Source organism: Saccostrea cucullata, unplaced genomic scaffold (assembly GCF_032062105.1).
Source record: "Saccostrea cucullata isolate Sc308-1 unplaced genomic scaffold, CSIRO_AGI_Scuc_v1 ctg1076, whole genome shotgun sequence".
In the NCBI taxonomy this organism is placed as follows: Eukaryota; Metazoa; Mollusca; class Bivalvia; order Ostreida; family Ostreidae; genus Saccostrea; species Saccostrea cuccullata.
In genome coordinates this window covers 176,819-193,183 of record NW_026933400.1, presented here as the reverse complement: position 1 = coordinate 193,183, position 16,365 = coordinate 176,819, and the positions used below count along the sequence as shown (strand labels likewise).

The window sequence follows — 16,365 nt, the reverse complement described above, 5'->3', positions numbered from 1 at the left end:
CATAATATTGGACGTTTATGGACGCTTTCCCAGTAATTTGTCCACATATGTATCCGGATTCTGAATCTTAAACAAGACAAAATACATTTAAAAATTTTGTTCCGATGAAACGTCCGGATACAGTTATAATCAGGTCCAATTCGTTTTGTTTCTAACATTATTTCCTCCGAAATACTTTAGCAAAACATCAGTTATAATCAGCATGCAAACAATTCCATCATCTTGGGATACCTTTTTGTCTTCCCGTGTGTAAGCCATCATTTCCCCATCACCGCACACACGAGCTGCGCTGTCGAGTAAATTACCTGCAATTCTCAATATTATTAGCAGGGCGCGTGAGCGCATTTTACCGGGGGTGCTTTATTACATTTTGCATGTCTGTTCAATACCTATCGTCTATGGCATTGATAAGGGGCATATGATTAGTGACCCCCGTCTGTTATTAGAGCTCTCCCGTCGCTGACCATGGCTGCATGTCCTTTTCTTGAAGGATAATTTTCGTAATGATGTGAAAAGTGGATATTTTACTTTTCCTTTTTAAGAGATGAAAAGTGGAGAAGTGGGGTATGTACAAGGTTTTGTTACTACTCCCCCCTCTAATTAATTTCTTTCCTTTAACAATTAATTGTTTATTCTTATATATACCACCTGTTACAGCCAGGGAATATACTAGATTTTACATGCACGCTATACTGAATTAGTATTTTTGAATTTTATTATTATTATTATTATATTGTATTATTTCTAAAAGTTATATCAATAAGCAATAAATTTATACAATATAATACACATGATGTAAGTAAATTAAAATTTGAATTGATTTTAATGTAATTTGTTAGTATCATGAATCTTTATTTAACTATTATTGTAATTATAAATTTATCATATGAAAAATAACAATAACAAAAGATGATAGGGACGTGTAAACAAAAAAAGCAAACATTGAATTAGTCTAATCTAAGACGTCTTTCTTCGTTAACGTAAAACAACAGCTTAATTTGCCCTGTTTACACGATACATAAACAAAACAGACAGATTCTATTATACGATACAACCAGGATACGAGGTTACAAATGGAAGAGGAACGAAAGATGTTTTAAATTCTCAGCTAGTAATTAAAAGAAATAGAGATAAGCATTTTCTGTACGTTGAGCGCGGAATTAGCACAGCGTGTTTTATTTCTGATTCTGATGACGCACGCGTCGAAGGTTCCCCGGCGATAAAAGATAGACTAAGATTGGGAGATTACTCCTCATCTATTTCACAGTCAGGTTCTCGACAAACCAGAAAATTGTTAGCATAGCGAAGGAATGTTTTTGTGTCATTTACCTACATTTACATCGTTTTCATTTAACTTTTTAGTGGGCTCTCTGATCATTTTGTTACCCTTTTTGACAAATTCCTCTTTAAAGAAACGTTATAAATATAATGCTTTTCACTATTCTTATGATTTGTTCACTGTTCAGCATGGGCGTCGGAAGCAAATTGAAAGGTGGGGGGGGTAAACCAACAAAACAAAGTAAATCCCATTTTTCAATGCATATACATGTATAATGTTTATTTTTAAAAAAGGAATGGGGGGGCTAATTTCCCTCTATACCCTGGTTCTGACGTTTGTTTGTTTTGCAATTCACCCTTTGAAAAACAAATACAAAAGTTTATCAATTTTGAATACATGAGTACCCCTAACTCAGCGTTGACTGCAGTACAATTTTTCTTCAGTTTTGATTAATTTTGCTTGTGTTTGTTTTGCAATAACTATTAAATTGAAGGAAAAAAAACAACAAAAACAGGGTTTTAATTCCTTAAATGTGCTAGAAGTATAATATCTTTTTCTTCATTAATTTTTGTAACAGGAAGATTAACCATGCAAAATGATCTCTGATACTAAAACAAGGGAGAGGAATACAGACTTTCGGATCATTTCAACAATTTTGTCATAATTTAGCAATGAGTGACCGTTCTTACGTACTCATCATTGAGTGGGACGACACTAGATGGAGCTGGCGAGTGCACGAGAGGCGGCATTGGCGGATCAAAGACTTTTTCACTCGGTATTAAAATGAATTTTTCTTCCCGAATGCACTTTTTTTAATAACTGATTCAAAATTTTCGCCTCCACCACAACGTAACCTTTTTCAAACACTTTTTTCCAGACCTGAACATAAATATATACATGCATTCCCTAATCTCATGTTCTGAAAAATTGGCACAGTTAGAATTTTATTTCGTTTCTTGAAAATTGTTGTTACAAAATACACTTCCACAGATTGAAAGGCACTTAACCTTTCTTCTCAGATAAAACATATTTTTTTATTTTGTTTACTAGACTTTTATAACAAGTTGAATTTTGAATAGCCTTTTCAACCTATTTAACAACACTCTATCTCCGACTCTCAAATCTCTATTTTCACTCTTGTTTGATTCCGCAAATGTCTGCCTCTTTACTCGCCATCACTGCCTCTTCTTTCTCCCACATCAAAGCGATTCCCGCCATTTTATTAATTCCCGCTTATTACGCTATCTGTTTAAGCAGTGTGTATAATTAACCATTAACTTCTGGCGATAAGTGAGTCTTATCGTTATATAAGCCTTTTTACTGTTTGTTTCATGTCTTCGCTGTTTCTAATTTAAACTTCTGCCGTATAAATATCTGTATCGTATACCATTCTTATTAGCTCCATTCTCTTTATTTTAAACCACAGCCTTTTGATCGCCTTAATACGTCTTACAAAAAAGTTCAGTCGTAAAGAATCTTTCTTTTTCTTAATTTTTATCTCTAAATGAAGTGATCAAACGGTTTCATGGGTTTGTAGTATAAACAAGGTATGTATATAAATCTATAACGACGTTTTTGGTTGTATATAAAATTCAGAGGCGGTATCAGGTGTCATGGAGAAGTGAGCATCCCCTGTCGCCCGTCACACCTGACGTGTGCTCCTTGTCATGATTGGGAAGTAACGGGGAAAACTTCGACAATTCAGTGTATAAATGTTTTGGGGATATAACATTGAATCAGTTATAGTTTTTTTTTAAAAGGGGGGGGTATTGTTAGATTTCTTGCCCCCTGCCCCCTTTGAAACGGTTACTACCGGTCTGATCATCCCAAAGTGACATCCCAATAATGCTAACATTAGTCAAAGAATAATTTTACTAACAACATGGAAGATTTTACTGTATTCCAAGAGCAAGAGTAAAGTCTGCAAAAGCACATCGATCACAGCAATCAATGTATGTCCGCCCAGTGTAAGTGATTTACCATGACGCAGGGTTACGTTCTAACTATTGCATCAAGCTGAAGGTAGGAGCCAATGTATTACCACTATATTACCTCAGCAATTAGGTTTTTAAAGTAGCGTAAAGCGTTAACGAGAATAGCACGTGCTCGCGCGTGCAGTGCATCGTTTGACCGATGTGCATGATTAAATGGTTGATAATGAATGTTATGTTTGAACAAAAACTTGAGATTATCTGTTATAAGGGTGTGGTGTGGTATAAACTTTGTGATTCGTACTTCAATGATGTAATGAAAAATTCTGATAAGACGATCATATTTAAGTTTTGGGTTTAAGAAGCTTTAATATAGAATGTTTTTTGACAGTTTTGTTTGATAGACGATTTAGTTTCAGTTATATCTTTGATCATACAATAATTATCGTAAATCTGAGGATTTTCACGTAATCATAGAAGAGATAATTTTCTGTCTTACCATTATAGAATATAACTATTTGTATCACTAACATGCCAGTTGATTTGAACATAAAACAAATAAATGTATCTACATAAAATAAACACGGTTTAATATACAAATATGGACTCAATGTAGGTCAATATGCATTTATAATGACCCAGGATTACATAATATCGACCGAGGGCGCTAGCCCGAGGTCGATATACTTCATGTATCTGAGGTCAATATTGATCCTGGGTCATTATAAATGCATATTGACCTACATAGTCTATTTATTATATTATATAAATAATAATTTCCCAAATTTATTAATGCAATGTATATCATCCTATTAATTACATAGATGGTATTAACCATAAATAAGTTGAATGTAAATGTTTCAGAATTCATTGAATATTACTCAGAGGAAATTGTTTCTGCAATAAATTTCCCATATCATAATAATGACACAAGATATCTATCTCCGAATAACCGCGACACAGAGTAACCCCTCCCCCAGATTGAGAATCGCTCTCGTTTACACTTGCAGACGAAATGCACTGACAAAATAGATATCCTATGTCTTCTAAGAACAGATACAATCTTACATGGCATGCTTGTCTATATTTTCTTTAGTCTTCGTAATCGCGTAAACAGCGTTAAAACTCTGCTCGCCGAGTTGAAATGTCGAACTCAATCATGAAATGGTATGTGCGTATTATTCCCGAAAAATATTCACAAATATCCTAGTAATTGTTATGTATTATCAGTCTCAGAGTTCTGCACTATATGTTTTAAATTTTCCTCACCTACAACTTGCGAACTTTCATGTTTGTCTAAAGCGAAAGTGAAAACGAGGCAGCTCGTGCGAGTCCTTATTCGCTAATTCAGCGGTCGTTATTAAAAAATAATTACTTCGTATTGACCAATCAGATTACCGGATTTCACATATTATATAATTTAGATTTACATTATATAAGATATAATTTTCAAAGTCAACATCACATATATCAACATCAATCATCACTTATATCAACATCAACCACAAAAAGTCAACAAAATCATTACTTGATAATGGATGGACACCTTACTGGTATAACTGCTCTGTAAGATGATTTATGTCTGCATGATATCTGAGGAACGGAATCTATCTGACGTTCTCCACTATGTGGTCATAAATTTTGCCTACCAAACTTAAAATCCATACATTAAATTCGGGGAAGGAGGGCGCATCATTTTTAAAACAACAAAAATATTAACTTCGACTCCTCTTGTATTATTGTAAATGGTCTAGTAGTGTTATTTTATTTAATTGTAGTTAATATTGTATAGTTAATATTTGTTGCAAATTGTAGGCGATCACTAACTCTGATAGATGATTATGAATATTGTATACAATATCTGTAGTATATCTTTAGTATATTTTAGCAAGCATTTTTGTATATTTTAGGCGCCCTTTAGCCTGATCAGATGGGTGCATTGTAGACAATATCAGTTGCATGTCTGTTGTATATTATAGGCGATCATTAGCCTGTGTTTTTGTATATTGTAGGTGCTCTATAGCCTAGTAATGGAATTGTAGACAATGTCTGTTGTATATCTGTTGTATATTATAGGTGATCACTAACCTGATTTTTTTTGTATATTTTAGGCGCTATCTAGCCTGGTGGTTCTATCCATAGTATATCTGTTTATATTGTAGTCGATCTATTACCTGTTTTTGGGTATATTTTAGGCGCTCTCTAGTCTGGTGGTTATATTGTATACAATGTCTGTCGTATATCTGTTATATATATTGTAGGCGATCTTTAGCCTGCGTTTTTGTATATTTTAGGCGCTCTCTATAGCCTAGTGTGTATTGTAGACAATATATTGTATATGTTTTTAAAAATATATTTTAGGCGCTTTTTAGCCTTATTGTTGATTTGTAGAAAATGTCTGTTGTATCTGCTTTCTAGCTTGTGTTTTTGTACATTGAAGGCGCTCTCTAGCCTATTTTTGTATATTGTAGGCACTCTCTAGTCTGTATTTTTGTATATTATAGGCGCTCTCTAGCCTGGTGGTTGGGTTTAGGACTGCTGTCTGCCATTCTAGCATTTCTTTACTTTAACGGAACAAAGTCCAGGGCGGCTCTTCCAGACAAAATCAACGCTACTTATGATTTCGTTATTGGTATGACCAAAGAGTGATATTCAAAAATATTTTTCAATACTTTAAAAAAAAAAACAGTGTGTAAAAAAAATGCAAATTTTGCTTCTAGAATCAAAATTGTTTTTAAGGTTCAATTTCTCATTTTTGTTTTATGTGGGATTCAATTTATTCCCTGAAATTATAGTAATCAACCAATATTAAATTTGTAGTGCATGTATGCTATTTTTAGTTGGAGGGGGCACCACCGGCTCGGTGTTGGCCAGTCGTCTGTCAGAGTCCCCAGATGTGACGGTCCTTCTCCTGGAGGCTGGGGGTTTAGACTCCGATCCCGATCTCAAAGTCCCTCTTCTGTCCGCACTTGAGCGGAAAACGGAGCATGATTGGAAGTTTATGTCAACTCCACAACAACATGCTTTCAAATCTTTGGCTGGAAAGGTAATACTCGCCCTCTTATAATAGTTTTATAATGGGTGGTGTCTGATCAAATTTGATTCTGCAAAGCCGTTTATTAACTTGAATAAACACATAAAAAGAAAGGGGTTTGAATTTGGAGATGTAGATTTAACTTAAGGATGTTTGATATTGATATTAAAATTTGTAAAATTATTCCAAATAAATTTTTAAGCATTTAAAGCAAGTTGAATGATATACGAGAATAACCTACAAATTTGACTTCTTCAAGTTTGATCCTTTTATTCCAATGGCCTCTGGGGAACCTTTTAAGGTTTGAAGTAGACATGGTTTGTTACAACGCACTTTGAAAAAATTTTTTCAAAGTGCGTTAAATTTTGGGACCAAGCTAACGCACTTTGAAAAAATAACATTTCTTTGCAAAGTGCGTTAATATCGACCATATTAACGCACTTTGAAAAAAATATAAAGCTTGATCAATATTCTTACAAATAATTGGTTTGATAAATAATTGACACTGGTTGGATCACTTTTTGGTGATAAGATCACTTCAGGACCAGAGATATTGACGTTTTAAATATTTAAGGTTTTGATAAATACAGTAATTATAAAACAGGAATGGGTCTTTTAGAAAAAATAGAGATGATTCTTTAATATCATTATTTCGTTTCTTTTTAAAAGAAAAAGTTCTAATCTGTAATAAGTAGATGTAGGAAGTAAGGGGGGAGGGGGGGGGGGAGCATAGCCATTTATCTTCACAAAAAGGGGTAATCTGATTTTTCAAGACTATGAAAATTCTTTCTCATAAGTTTTACTGTGCTTAAAAATTTCTAGTTTTCATCTGCTTTAAGTTAATACAATTATTGATATATAGTTTTTAACGTCATACCGGTTATGTAAATACATGTACATATCCATTTTAGGTAGGTTGAGTTGTTACCGACGCCTGTGTATTGAAAGAGAAAGAGTTAAGCTGAAAGATCTTCTACCCGGCATTTCCTCTTCTCCTCGGGATTAAAACAATTCATAAGTTTTTTGTCAGATAAATAACACTGAAATAGAATCGTTCCATTACTAAAATCTATATCCCGTATTTTCGTGTTTACATATTTTTTTTCGAAGTGCGTTAAGTGTCTCCATGGTAAAATATATTGATGAAAACTCTTAACGCACTTTGAAAAAAATTTTCAAAGTGCGTTGAGTATGTCCAAAATTTAACGCACTTTGAAAAAATTTTTCAAAGTGCGTTGATTTTGTCCCAATTTTAACGCACTTTGAAAATTTTTTTTCAAAGTGCGTTGCCACAATGGTTTAAAAAGACATGCTACAATACATATTGTATAAAGGGTTACTTTCGCTTCGTGTTATTTTCGCAATTTCACCCTTGCAAACAATTTTTCCCCGCTTAAAAATTCGCCCAGTTACAGTTTTGTTTAAGAAATTATACTGGATTCTTTGATTTCGCCCCTTTTTAAATTTGCCCAACTAAAGCTATGGAAAAAGGGACGAAAAATAAAACGGAGACGAAAAGTTCTCTGTTTACAGCAATAGGTTCTTATAATCTGAAAGTTTAGCGAAGAAATTATACAAAAGTATTTGAATTTCGTTGATTATCCTGATTGAGTTTAAGTAAAATCATGCTGATTTCGTTTCTACAGAGGGGGCACTTCAACATGGGTCGCGTTCTAGGAGGAAGCAGTTCTATAAATAACATGGTATACTTACGGGGTGGCAGCACTAACTATAATGAATGGGAGAGGAATGGGGCCTCAGGGTGGGGCTTCCGTGACGTCATTCCATACTTCCACAAATTAGAAGACTTTCGTATTGAAAAATTCCAAACTTCGGGTATATGCTACACAATTTTGATATTTACATGTACATTTATTTTATAATCATTTTGCTTACTTCAAAGATCAAAGCAATTTTGACAGACTTATATGTTCACAGTAATTCTTCCCCTGATCTTTTCTTCGCTTCTTGGAATGTTGTCACTTGTCAGGAAATACAGTAACTATTTCGAACTTTTCCTTTGCCTGAGCAGCATATCATTCCACAAGAGGACCTGTAGTTGTCAGCGACGGCTCTCAGCATCACCCACTTCTTCACGACATATACCAGAAAGCGTCAGAAACAATGGGGAGTAAAGCCACAGACTGTAACGGCAAAGACGCCATAGGCAAGTAACCGTGGCAGCATTGCTTCGAACCTTATTTGCATTAACATATATCGTTAATAAAATGTGAACATGATGAACAGTAACCATGCTCAAAAGTGACCAAATAAAAAAAATTGTGAACAGAGCAAATAGTGTCCCCTCTGTGACAGCAGAAGAGCGAGTCTAATCAAGTTCCTGCTGGGCTAGGCGCAATTAAGAAGACGACTTTTATTTTTACCTTGAGAGGTACATGTATACGTTACTTGAGTATATCTTTTCAGGATTTTGCTCCAGTCCTTCGCTGTTGGACCGCTCAAGACGAGTGAGTACTGCTTCTGCGTACCTAACACAGGCCATGGACAGAAAGAATCTCCACATCGCCACCTACTGCCATGTCACCAAGGTTGGTACAGAATTAAGGTTACTGTAAGAATGACGTTCATCTTACACTGGAACTTATTACTCACTGAATTGTTGCAAAATGGATCTAACGATGATCAGAAATATTTTGCCTCCAGATTCTGATTTCTAACGGTAAAGCGTTAGGGGTGGAGTACCTACAGAACGGGAGGCGGGAAGTCGTGGGGGCCACGAAGGAGGTGGTGCTAACGGCAGGAGCCATAGGGTCCCCACACATACTGCTTCTGTCGGGGGTCGGGCCGAGGGCCCACCTAGAGGAACACAAAGTGAGTTTGCATTTGGTAAAAAGTGTATCAATCACTACGAATCAAGAATTTAAGTTGAAAGCACATTGAAAATTTGTCATGATCTATTTTTCTTCCAACTTATATTTTTACTACCCCTTTTCTATAAAAATACAACATATTATATAAAGTACGTGTTACTATGTGTAGATAGGCAAACAAACATTGTGATCCTATACTCAATGCCCTTACTTCATATTTGATTTTTGTATCAGTTGTACATTGAAATTCAAAAGTTAAACACGGAGTCTTCTTTCTGAAACAGATTTCGGTCCACTCTGATCTTCCGGTAGGAAACTTCATTCAAGATCACGTGATCTTTCCAATCCGAGGCTCCATAAACGAATCCTTAACAGTGAACTACCCAAGGTCAACCAGCGTCCTGGCAAAACTGAAATACAGTTTGTTTGGGGGAGGTAAGTTATTTATTGTCAGGATATTTGAATATTAGAATATTCAACATGTGTTACATGTATCAGTATTCATATTTTCACACAAAAATGGTAAAATATTAATCTTTTGGCAGGTCCTTTGTCATCAAATGGCGCAATTGTAGGCCATTCCTTGGTAGAAACAAAACAGAATAAGACGAATCAAGCCGATGTAATGTTCAGTTTCCTAGCAACCATTCCGGAACTTTGGTCAGCAATGGATTATGGCTATGATGCAAATGTAGGTACAATATAACAAATATTCTGTATAATTTTAAAGTTTAAAATCCCTACTTGAAGATTAAGTTTGCGCATTTTGTTGCTCCCTAATTCATTTTAATGTTAATTATACCGCTCATTACCAGTATTTGTAAGAAGTACTGAGAAGGTTTATTGGACGTAATCATTCCGACTTAAAGTGTATTCGACTTCAAATTGTTTCTCACTGAAGGTTAAGAAAGAGCTCATACCTGTCAGAAATGGGAAGCCTAACTCTACTGAAGGCGTCACCTTCCTTATCAAACTTCTGGGGATTAAGAGTAAAGGAACATTGAGGATACGTAGCACTAATCCGTTTGATCCGCCGGATGTGGATCCCAGGTATCTGGATCATCCAGATGACGTCACTGGTCTCATCCAAGGTAATCTGTGCTTGTCAAGAATAAAATCTTGTTCACTACTTGTTTATTCATTCATGGAGATAACATTCGAAATATACATTTGACTAAGGTATATATTCAGTATAATAATTATTGGTCAGGGCTTGTGGTGGGTGTTACCGTTTGACAGGAAATCTGACCTCTCCAAGACGCCTGATCCCACTGCTGGAATAACCCGGATCCGTGTTTTATGCCCTGTTCATAGATTTGTTGTATAGTTTCCTTTTAGATCACTCACTGTTCTTATCTTCACATTTTTTCCATTATACAGGGATAAGGTATTACTATAAGCTTATGAAGACTAAAGCCTTTAGCCGCATACAGACAAGGCCACCATACTCTCCATTTACCAAGTGTTCGAAACATAAACTGAATTCTGACAATTATTTAGAGTGCTTAGTGCGCCATCTAGCGGTACCAGGGAGCAATCTGATTGGTGGATGTAAAATGGGGTCCCAGAAGGATAACACAACAGTGGTTGATCACAAGCTGAGGTACGTGTCATGTCGTCTGCACATCTCGTCTTAATGGCTGATGATGATCTTTATTTCTCAAACTGAGCAGCAAAAGCTCTCTTTTTCAAATATTTGCCTCAACATATACCTTTGTAAGAGTATGAATTTTCTTCAGCGGATGTTACTTTAACAGTATTCTCACTTTTGATTATCACATCACATTTTTACATCATTCACAGACTAGGCATGCAATATACATGCATGTACATACATTTTACGGTTTTGAATTTGTATGCACACCTGCATTTGGCCATTTAAAATTCTTGGAAAAGAAATCGTGCAGCAAGGTTAAATCTTGGTAGTAATTGATGTATAATTAGCGCATATAATGCATTCTACTTTTTTGCAGGGTGAAGGGGATAGATCGACTTCGTGTTGTAGATTCTTCTGTGATGCCGACATTAGTGTCACCTGATCTAGTAGCGCCATCTATAATGATGGCGGAAAAGGCGGCAGACATGATACGGAGCAGCCATTTATTGAAAAAGAAAGTTTTAAATACAAGAAAAACTAGGTAGCGACGATGGAATTAGGATTTTCAAATGTTATTGAATTAATAATAATTTTTTTTTGTATATAGTGAAACATTTATTTATATACACTGAGAATTGTACGTAAAGTTATGGAGAATAAAAGGAACAAATCAACAATGTTTCTACTTCTTGTACATGTTTATCTATTCACAGGAAAACAAAACAATAATTAAATCAATGAATGAGGAATTTTCAATCATGGTATGTCCAGGCGGTGCAACCTCGAAGAAGACGTTTTTTCTAAAAGTTTGACGGAGAAAAAAAAAATTTCCATTAATATGATCGAGTAAATGTAATTAATCCAAAAATCCAATTATTTCTCTCATATGATAGGATACAATTGTTCCTGAAAATTTTCAATTTTTCCCTATTCTGCAGTTTCTAATTATTGTAATCGTAGATTTTATATGAATAATATCTAATCATTTAAGAAACTGCATTGTCGTCAAAAGGGGAAATGGGTTCCGTTTTCCAAGATTCTACGCATGTAGTATCATCCCTGGAAAAACAATGACATACACCCAGAAAATATTTCAACGGGTTACAGAGTACAGAGAGATAAGATACATCCGATTTAGTTCAGATTTAAAAATTCAGATTTTATTAAAACAAAGAGACACATCTTATAGGAATTAAACCATTATACATACCGTATATATTACAGTAGATTGATATTGTATGAATAAATAAAGCATGCATACGTATAAATCCAACAGTTCATTTCTTGATCTGTTTTCAAAACGTATAATCTATTTTTTCAAAGGTTACATATTTCCTCAATCCTGTATTGGAACTTGACAACAGTATTGTTTGTATCAGTTTATAAACACTTGGGCGACATGCATAATTTTCTTTGTCAACAAATTGTCATATTTAGGGCATTAGTATAATTCTCAGTTAACCTTGCACTTTTAGTGAGGCTTGGAATTCTCGGCGCTACGTAAAATTTAGCGTCTGTCAAATGGCGGACGTCTTAATTACTGCATGAAAGTCCAAGGTTAACTGAGAATTGTACTAATTTAAGTATAAAATGAAATTCATCTTTTAATTCATATTTCTTTCTCGCCTTATGATAATTTGAAGTATCAAGCTTAAAGAATATTTGTTCCTTTAAATTTTTGTAACCACATGCAGGGTACTTGATCTTAATTTTATCGCATCAGTCCACGAGCTTTTTAATAACCCCTTAAGTATAAAATGTCTAATTGTACATTCGTATTTTTTTAACCAAAGTAAAATAATTTTAAAACTAATGCAATGTGCAAACTTTAGACTGTACTCTACTCTAAAGAATAAAAATCTTATTTGATCCTCCAATAAATATTTAAAAAGAGCAAAATGATGATTATATACTTTATTTTAACACAATATTAATTACGTTGACCTCGATGTTAAATGGTAATACATGTATGATATATATTCTAACCCCTTAAAAATGATAATGACATTTTGCATTATTACATTTTGGGTTGATCTCGATGCAGTTTTTTCTTAAAGTTACAAATAATTATTTGAAATAGCTCAAACGGAGCGGGCGTAAGGTTAAAACAACAGGGTTGTAGCAAGGACCACAAAGGATTTTTATCATAATAGGGTAAACCGAAAAAATCCATAATATAATTTATACATTCAATTCAGTGTATATACAAGTGAACAATCGACATAACAATCAAATGATCAATGATGTATATATCTGCCAACAATTTCATCATATTAAACGTAGAATTTGCAAAATGCTTTCTTTAAATTAGATTACTATTACCGATATCCCTGCATCATCAATTTATTTGTTAATAACCTAAACAACTTAGTTTTACATATAAATTGTAATGATACGTACACAAAATGCTGTTGCATTGTTCTAATAGAATACATAATCTTCATAAACTTGGTATATTGTTTATCTTTTAATATTTTATGTAAAGGAGAAAGTCCGAAAACTGTCCATTCTGTGAGAGAAAGAACTGTTCGAGGCCCGAAGGGCCGAGGATAGTTTTTCTCTCTCACAGAATGGACAGTTTGAGGACTTTCTCCTACTTAAAACATTTTCTCTTTTGTTAACTTAATAAACTGTCCCAGGAGATGGTTATGTATTTGCTATGATTACGTAACACACTTGATTATCCAGAGAGTGAGGGGAGAAAACAATAGTGTATTGTTTAACTTAATGGACAGTGCCAAGTAAATTTAGATTTAAATCATAGTTCCCTTGATTTCTGGCCACTTCCCACGTAAAGCTTCATGAGTAAAGATGTCCTCATAGGATGAAGAAAGTAATACATATTTCTCCAAAATATTTCTACAAAAATCTCTGTAGGTATACAAATTCTGAAGTAAATGAAATAATTCATGGAAATATGGGAGATTCAGATGATGGCAAGTGTATTAAAAAGATGAAAATTTGTGATCCCTGTCCCAAAAATGATTCTGCGGTGCCTCTAGTGAGATTATAATTTCATCGGGAAATACACCTTTCTCTTTCAAAATTTAAATTGCTGTTGGATATGTATTTCTAAACGTTTATGGAATGGATTTACCACGTCCAGCATTCATTTACAAATGTTGTGAAGAGGATAAACGTTTGTTTATTAATAAACTAAGAAACTTCTGGATGTGCATGTTATAAAATTATTATGCATCAGGAAATTACAAGTGTGTCTTTTTTCATTAGATTTTTTCCAAAGACGATATACTGTTGATCATTTCATGTATAAAATAAAATGTTTGATATTTATGCATAATTGTGTATTAAATTAAAAAAAAATATTTGACTGTTTTCATTACTAATGAAGTTCAGAAAATGTTTAGCATTTCATGGATTGTTTTTAGCATAATAGATTTGGATATTTAAAACCTGGACATTAAGTTACCTGTAACTGTACATTAAGTTAACAAAACGCTGTCGATTAAGTTAAGAATTGAGAGTTTTGTCAACTTAATGTACGGTTAAAGGTGACTTAATGTACAGGTTTTAATATATCCAAATCTATTATGCTATATAATGTACTAAAAACACAAAGGATTACATAACAAAAATGTTTTAATTTTAATTCATATATGAAAAACCATGGTCATATTTAGCAAGATGCAAATATTTGTTTCTCCTTCCCAATCCCAAACAAAGTGAAACGGGCCTGACTGTTCAGAATTTGACTGTTTGTCACCATGAATATATGTATATAAATTTTTCACCATCAGTAACTTATTTCAAATTGATTACTACAGTACATGTATAATCTCTAAGCAAACTGAAGACAAAATATGTAAAATATCTAAAAAAAAAAAAAAAATCCATTTTATGTTGGTTAATTTAGTTTACAAGGATAGCGTTCTAATATATTTTTATTTATATGGACAACAGAAATGTTTACTTCAAGTTTTAGCATGAGACTAAACTCGCCGGCCGATCTGTGCACTTATGAAAATATTTTCAAATTTTCATCGGGATCGGAATGTCACGTGATCAAGTGCAAAATTCCAACATGGAGGACATTGTTGACGGCTGGAAGACAACATAAACATTTGCAGGCAGGATTGAGCGTAAGTAGATAGAAACAACGAATCTTTCACAAAATAATACCAAGTAAGCATTGATTGTAAGGATAACCGATGCTCAATTGGAATTTATGCCCAGATTGGATGACGAACGCGTCTACCTGAGGCACATGTGGATGACACGTCACATCTCGGCGACACGATACCTTATCTTACTTACCAAAACAAACATATGAAAGTTACAAAAAATTATATACATATTTACATGCAGTTACATTCTGGTGTATTGTAAAATAATGTGAAAAGCCATGAGTAAATGAATGTAAAGGAAAAGAGCTATAAAATCCTGTTGGCGTGTTTGTTTACATGTTAATCGTTTATATCCTACATTCATATAAACACGATTAATTTTATGTGAAACAGGAAGGCAGTTACAGCACACATACACAAATACACATACACAAGAACAACTGACACACACTTGCTGGCTGTACAGGGTTGCAAATAACATATAAACCTTAGACAGGTCCATGTGGGCCCCCAACTTCACAAATTTTACTAGCAACATTGATATTACCTGGGGCCTCACAATTTTTTTTACCAAATGAATTTCTTTTTTAAAAAAGCATCTTTTAATATTAAAACATGTGAAAAAACTTTCATTTTGATGCAGTGATCATTTTTAACTTTATTTTCAAAACAATTTTTTCCCTCTTGCAAATGTCTTTTTCTGCTAATTGTAATTAAAGTATGAAATTCCATGTTATGTATGACAGTTAGAACAGTTACTCCTTGAATGAAATGACAAAGAAGTCCAGTTCTGGTTAACATGATAATAGGTCGGTAATTATTCAGCACAATTTGAAGTAATCATACTCAGTCATGCCTCACCGCATGGACAGATAACCAAACAATGGAATTAATGTTTTGCAAAAACTGACCAAACACAGCGATGTTTAAACTATCTCTGCTTTACTAGGAATGTTTTTTAGAGTCTCCCTAGTATAAATATCAATAGTCATTTAACTGCGATTTTTGGTCTCTTTTCCAATAAAAAGAAAAGTTACATTGAAATAGCTAAATTTACCTTGGTATTTTACGTAGGTAATTCTATATGTAGCTAAATGTATTTTGTACTGGACCTGTTAAAGGCATGTGCCCCCAACTTCACAAATTTTACTAGCCAACATTGATATTATGGGGCCCACAATTTTTTTTTCACTTTTTTAAAAAATCTTTTAATATTAAAACATTAGAAAAAACTTTACTGCCCATAGTATTTCATTATTTATTTTCAAAATTTTCCTGCAGACTTTGACACTACTATATGTATGAAATTCCATGTTGTCATTCAATTCAAATTTGCTTCTTTTGATTTCAGTTGTTTCGGGGCATGTATTTTGAATTAGGCTTAAAAAAATGTTTGATTCCATAAAAACCAAGGGTCGGTATGCCAGGTATTTTTGGTTTATAAATGAGAGAGCCAAACATCCCTGGACTGAATTGAGCAGGTGTTGTATTTACAGTGGACACCCAAAATGGCTGCCCAGCGGCAGAAAATGAATTTCAAAAAGTTGTTGGGGGAATTCTTGTGACAATAATTATTACTCTTTAAATTTAAGGTAAATGTTGACTAGG

General features: G+C 33.9%; 1 protein-coding gene across 1 annotated transcript; it reads left to right on the top strand.

Annotated features, from left to right (window-relative positions):
* The first annotated feature begins 265 nt into the window (after positions 1 to 265).
* On the top strand, positions 266 to 11,351 carry LOC134238191 (L-sorbose 1-dehydrogenase-like). Its single transcript, XM_062720303.1, has 12 exons — positions 266 to 564; positions 5,715 to 5,842; positions 6,051 to 6,256; positions 7,891 to 8,080; positions 8,277 to 8,411; positions 8,672 to 8,793; positions 8,909 to 9,076; positions 9,360 to 9,510; positions 9,621 to 9,766; positions 9,977 to 10,166; positions 10,456 to 10,678; positions 11,049 to 11,351. Exons 1-12 carry the CDS (start codon positions 545 to 547, stop codon positions 11,215 to 11,217), a joined length of 1,848 nt encoding a protein of 615 aa, XP_062576287.1. The 5' UTR covers positions 266 to 544; the 3' UTR covers positions 11,218 to 11,351.
* The last annotated feature ends 5,014 nt before the right edge of the window (positions 11,352 to 16,365 follow it).

Bases quoted from the DNA above. Each gene is read 5' to 3' on its own strand.
- LOC134238191 (XM_062720303.1), top strand. From the start codon at position 545: ATGAAAAGTGGAGAAGTGGG. The intron at 5,843-6,050 runs GTATGACCAAAG...TGCTATTTTTAG, and splicing joins TACTTATGATTTCGTTATTG to TTGGAGGGGGCACCACCGGC. The intron at 8,412-8,671 runs GCAAGTAACCGT...ATATCTTTTCAG, and splicing joins TAACGGCAAAGACGCCATAG to GATTTTGCTCCAGTCCTTCG.